Source organism: Cricetulus griseus, chromosome X (assembly GCF_003668045.3).
Source record: "Cricetulus griseus strain 17A/GY chromosome X, alternate assembly CriGri-PICRH-1.0, whole genome shotgun sequence".
Lineage (NCBI taxonomy): Eukaryota > Metazoa > Chordata > Mammalia > Rodentia > Cricetidae > Cricetulus > Cricetulus griseus.
In genome coordinates, this window is record NC_048604.1 from 107,978,867 (window position 1) to 107,984,866 (window position 6,000).

Here is a 6,000-nt window from a genome sequence, read left to right on the forward strand (position 1 = left end):
TGCTTTCATAAAACATGTGTCAGAATGTACAAACAAAACCAGAATACACCTTAGAAATTTGATTAAAGACAGATCTGACCCATAAACCCATAAACATTTTTAACTTTAAAGATTTTAAGTTTCAGGTGGGTGGTGGTGGTACACGGCTTTAGTCCCAGCAGTCAGGAGGCAGAGGCAGGCTGATCTCAGTGAGTTCGAAGCCATCCCCATTTACAGGACAAGTTCCAGGACAGTTAGGGCTGTTACACAAAGAAACCCTGTCTCAAAAAAAAAAAAAAACAAAAAATAGAAAAAAACTAATACATTAAGTGTACAAACATAAAGGGAATGACCAACTAACTGGTTCCAAACACAGATAATAAGGTATCAGAAACAGGTTTTAGATGACTATTTAACAATTGTGGCAGATACCCACATCATAATGTCTGGTGTGGGGGCGCAAGTCACAAAATGGTATTTATGATATAATCCTAACCTATAAAAACATACATTATTAATCAAAAGACAAGAGTTAATACAATAGAAACAAAATAAACAGTGGATTGTACCCAACAGACTCACAGATGATTTTTTATTTCCTTCTAGTATTTTCTATAAAGGACATGTGTCACCTATACAATCAAAAAAAAATCATTTTTTTCCACAGGTCAGTATTGAAATTCTAATCCCTATTCCTCAGTCTCCAAAGTAGCTGTAATTACAGGCCTGTGTCCCAAAGCTCAGTTTAAAAATGTCATTCTTTTTAAAATCTGGGTTGGGGCTGATGAGATGGCTCAGCAGGTGGTGCTTGTCACCAAGCCTGACAACCTGAGTTCATTCCTGGTCTCACTTGGTGGAAAGAGAAAACTGACTCCTGCAAATTGTCTTCTGACCTCCACATGTATATCATGCCACGTGTGTGCACAAGCAAGCCTGTGTACACACAAAAATCAGGTAATTTTAAAATCTAACTTTCAGGAATTAGAGTGATGGCTCAGTGGATAAGGAATGTTTGCTATGAGATCAAGAGGACCTAAGTTTAAATACTCCAAGCCAACATAAAACTGAGCATAGCCACAAGTTGCATTACCCTAACACTAGAGGAAACAGACAAGTGGATTTCTGGAGCTCACTAGTCAGCTAGCCTAACCCAAGTTCTAGTTTTACTGTGAAAAAGAAGGTGGAGGACAAGAGAACATACCTGGCATCTTCTTCAAGCCCCTGCATGTGCACACATGGATGAGTATACACCATACTCACAGGAGCACACTCTGACAACTCTAACTTTCAGGCTGGGGAGAACGCTTGGTGAGCAAAATGCTTACTAGACAAACATGAAGAACTCAGTTCAGTCTCCAGAAGATAAGTAAAACAGTTTGGAGTACATGTAATCCCAGTGGTAGGGAGACAGAAATGGGAAGATTCCTGGGGTGCTCTGGTCAGCCATCCTAGCCTACTTATAAAGTACCAGGCCAGTGGGAAACCCTATCTCAAAAAAAATAAGGTGGGTGGCTCCTAAGCAATGAAGCCTGAGATTTACCTCTGGCCTACACACACACACACACACACACACACACACACACACACACACACACACACACACACACACACACACACACACACACACACACACACACACAGAAAAAAATGTTAACTTTCAAACCTGGGTATAGACAAAATAATTTATGGAATGTCAGTTATGGAGTAGGACACAGGACACAGAATAAGTACTTAGGAAGCATTCATCCCTGTTTTCTGCTCCCAGATCTCTATACTGTGAGCAAAAGCTGTTTTTTCAGATACTGAACTTCCACACTTCCTATACAATCCACACTAAGGGCCACAGGGCAGTACCTTTTTTTATGAAGAGTGCTTCATTTATTCAAAATATACTCACTGTCTATTCCATGTTTAGCATTGAAACCAGATTCTAGAAATACTAAAGATAAAAAGATCTCTATATTCCCAGGCAGTGATACAGACATAGTACAACTGTAAGGATGAAATAATTTTTTTTAATAAAGATGTATACAAAGTACAATAGGAACCCAGAGAAAGAAGGTGTTTACACAGTATTCTGTGAGCTGTACGGAATGGCATCAGAGGGAATAGTATGTGCAAAAACAAAAGCATAAGGAGGATAGTGTCCCAGAGTTGGAGATAATTTAGCTTTGCTGGGTCATAAAAAACAAGGCTGACATAGGAGCTCACACTTTTAATCCTCACACTTGAGTAGTAGAGGCATGTGGGTCTCTGTGAAGCCAAGGCCAGCCTGACTTACATTTCAAGTTCCAGACCAGCCAGGTTAAGTAGTGAGACCCTGTATCCAAAAACAGGGGGGGTAGGTATGGCAGGAAACTAGATTAAGTAGATCATAATGGGTCTGTCTATCACAGAAAAAAAACCTAAATTTTACTCTGTAGGGGAACCATTGAGAGATTAATTTAAGCTGAGGAGTGATACCTCACCAACACTGTTAAAAACAACCAGGGACATTGACTTCTTTTGGGTGTGTGTGATACTGGGAATTGAACCAAGTCCCTTATACATGCTAGATAAGAGCTTACCACTAAGTTATATCCCACGCTCTTTACATTATTTTCATTTTGAGACAGAATCTTGCTAAGTTGCCCATGCTGGCCTTGAACTGGCTCTATAGCTCAGGCAGGCCTTGAACATGGGACCCACTAGCCTCAGCCAGTAAATGATATAGGATTGCAAATTAGACAGGACTTCCTTCAGGAAGCTGGGATTACAAGTATGTGCCACCATGCCTGACTATTTTTTTTTGAGACAAGCTCTCATGAGTGCCAAGCTGGCACCAAACAACTATGTCACTCTCAAGTAATGATATTATAAGTATATGCCATCACACCCAGTTTATGCAGTGGTGGGGACTGAACTCAGATGTTCCAGTCTGCCAGACAAGCATTTTACCAACTGCAATACATTCCCCAGTCCTTATGAAAGACATCTTAATTCCCACATTTCCAGAGTGAAGGAAAAGGTCTCACCCCAAGTTTGTCCCCATTACATAAAACAACAGGGCAGAACATAGAACTCTGTACCAGGCACACAATAATCAGTAAAAGCCAATTAAAAGTAAACTTGGAAGTGCTACATCAAGGCAGTCCCAGCTTAGGTCAGAATTTGGTATCACCAGTACCTTTACTTTGCTTTCGAGCATAATAGGAACAGCTCCTCTGAAAATTAAGAGGACAACTAAAAATTCTAGACTCTAATATATAGCAGAAGGGTACCATATACTGCTTCTATTATACTCCAGTGTGCAAATCCTCCCAATAATAGGATAAAATTACGATTCTTTATTACATACACTAATCTCAATAGAAATGGGTGACAGGTGCATTCTACTCATTCTGTTGTTTTACCCTGTATCTTTGAAATTCAATTTAGTTAGATGGTCCTGCAGACCAAACAGAAATAAAATACTATTCCAGTTCTTCCTCCATTAATTGAATGCATGCAAACTGCTTTACAGCTATGAAAGGGGTATTGACTTGTAAGGGAGGCTCACAGAAGCAAAAGCAACTAACTAGTCCAAGGCCACTGATAGTAAGTCACAAAGAGGCCCATGTTCTTGGACTCAGATATCTCAAAAATGCAGTACTGCCTCCCCCAAAGCCAGCATATGAGGGAAAATGCAACAGCCAGGATATAAAACGGATACTTTCTTTGTGGCTAGAAGGCAGCTACAAAATCAAATATGCATGCAAGGCCCTAGACTACAAGGAGGGATAGAAAAACCTAAGTTTATGTAGTGGGGAACTGAAAGTAAATTGAGGGAGGGGTTAGTTTCTGAGCAAGAGCAGAAAAACCAGGCTGAGAGGAGAGGGCAAGTGAATACACAACATACTTGGCCAGTGCACCCTGACCAGCCTGGCCTGACCTTCTTACCTGCCGTGAAACCAGTCCTGGCACATGTCACACTCGATCATGAAGCGGGTCACATCATAAGGCAGTCGGCAGAGGCAATACACAGGCACCGAGGCCATCTTCACTGGGGGGTGGATCGTTTTGCGTCGTGCCAGGTTTGGGGTTTAAGAGGTTCAGAAGGCAGCCGCAAGCGCCTTCCCTAGACGAAGGCTGAACACAAACAACACTTGTTACAAAGTGAATCCAGCCCGGGTTTCCAAATCCTCCGGTGTCCCCGCCCCCACCCCACCCCCTGGGTACCAACCTCCAGTTCTGAAATAGGGAGTAACCAAGCCAGGACTCAACACAGCTGGTGAGAGTGCAAAGGAGTTAAGTGGAGAAAGTCCACCCACCCTTCAGGATTTCTTTCACTTAGAAAGAACAGAAAGAACGTACTGCACTCTGCTCGGCCCTGCCTTGCCTTCCAAACGCCTTCCCCAGCCCTCTACCTTCTTTGGCCCTGAAGTCAGTGACAACTTCTTTCCGGGTTCCATGTAAATACCTGAAAGCTTTCGGGAAGCTTCTTTAATCCCTCATCGAACCCTCTGTTCTATGGCCTCTTGCTTCCCAGGACTCCCAGCCCCTTTTATTATGACGCAAACCACAACATAAAGGATGAGGCTTGCAAAAGGGAGGCTGAGGGAGAGACCCTCTCTAGCCCCCCCAAATAGGAAGCACCAGAGATGCGGAAATCCCTGAAAGTCTGCGCAGGTTATTCCAAAATTACCTCCAACGCCTTCAGGAACAAGACAAACAAGACTAGACACCCAACTCAAATCACAGTTGTGGGGTTGCGTCTGGAGAGTTTAAATGCTCCTTTTCGTCATCCTCAATACCATTCCTTCCCGACCAGTAAGGAGTCTCACTATGCTCCAAAATGAAATTAATCTGAATTTTGTCCTCTACTTCAAAGCTGAAAGGAATCTCATCTCACCCCTAACACTAAAAAGGATCTCTTCGAAGCCCCAGTAAACTGACTAGAATTTCCTCACCCGGGAAACTAAGCAAAGATTTTGTTTTCCACCGCTTCCAAATGGCAGGCATTCCTTGCAGTCCCCTCAGACTGCCGAGAGCTCTGCCGAACCCCTCAGCTGACAGAGGTTTCATCTTAGACAAGATTATCTTGCCTGTAGCCCCCAAAACTTACGAGGATCTCTTTACGCCTCCCCGACTGACAGGAACCTTTTCACGCCCAAACCTGACAAGAATGTCCTCGGTTCCAAACCCTACAGGAATCTCTTCATGTCCAAGGCTGCAGGGACTCCTCAAGACGCAGCGCACAGCCCCAGAGACTCGCCAGCGGCTGGGCTCGCTCCGGGGCAACACAGCGTTACGCTAAGCAGAGGCTATGGGGCAGTTCCGGCCCCAGAGGCAGCGCGCAAGGAATTCTGGGATTGCCGCTGTAAAACTGTGAACCTTACTTGCCTTCTCCTAGAAACCACATGCCGCGTCACGCAGTGCCTGTAGTCTGACGGGGCTTTAGGGCAACGTTCATCATAGCACTCCCACAGCCTGGCCGGCTGGGGCGTTCCAGAGACCGAGGCCAAATCCGGAGGTGTCCGCTGGGCGAAATGGCAAGTGGCTTTGTCGCTGGGCCGTCAGGCGGTAGCCTTGAGCTGATGAACCAGCCGCCGGGTCTGCAATAGACTGCCAAAGAAGCCGCCAGGAGAACCCAGTAATAGTGGCAGTAGTTTCAAAGCAGTCAATAAAGTTTATTCAAAATAACGAGGAAGTTGAGACGGAGAGGGGAGGAGAAATATGGTAAACAGCTACCATATTGAGAGTGGCGGCGCTCCGTGAGGAGACAAGCTGGACGCCATCTTATGAGGCTCCGGCGCGCGAGGTGAAGGTGGAGCCCGGAACGTCAAGCCGGCGGGTCTCGCGTGACGTCATGGGGCGGATCGACACCTTGAGAAAGCGGGGCGGTGCCCAGTAAATCCTAGGACGTGCTGCCTCCTCTAGGTGGCCCAATTGCCTCTCGAGACCTTGAGCAGATAGGCGGAGAAGCCGCCATCTTAGGCGAGGCGGTAGTTTGGCTCCATTTTGAGTGGGGCCTGGAACCCAAATCTCCCCTACCCTGCAAAC

At 45.0% G+C, this 6,000-nt stretch overlaps 1 protein-coding gene across 4 annotated transcripts in view; it reads right to left on the reverse strand.

Moving 5' to 3' along the window:
- The window catches only part of Phf8 (PHD finger protein 8), a 97,528-nt gene extending 91,758 nt beyond the window's left edge, over positions 1 to 5,770 (reverse strand). For 2 of the 4 annotated variants that reach the window (XM_035449808.1, XM_027432192.2), the window contains exons 1-2: positions 5,341 to 5,770; positions 3,898 to 4,086 (exon numbers count right to left, since the gene is read on the reverse strand). In XM_035449808.1, the coding sequence (XP_035305699.1) occupies positions 3,898 to 3,995 (98 nt within the window). In that variant the 5' untranslated portion in view covers positions 3,996 to 4,086; positions 5,341 to 5,770. Of the gene's footprint in view, positions 1 to 3,897; positions 4,087 to 5,062; positions 5,203 to 5,336 lie in introns of those variants that run through there. The other 2 variants (XM_027432193.2, XM_027432191.2) reach the window with 2 other exon arrangements.
- Positions 5,771 to 6,000: the final 230 nt, after the last annotated feature.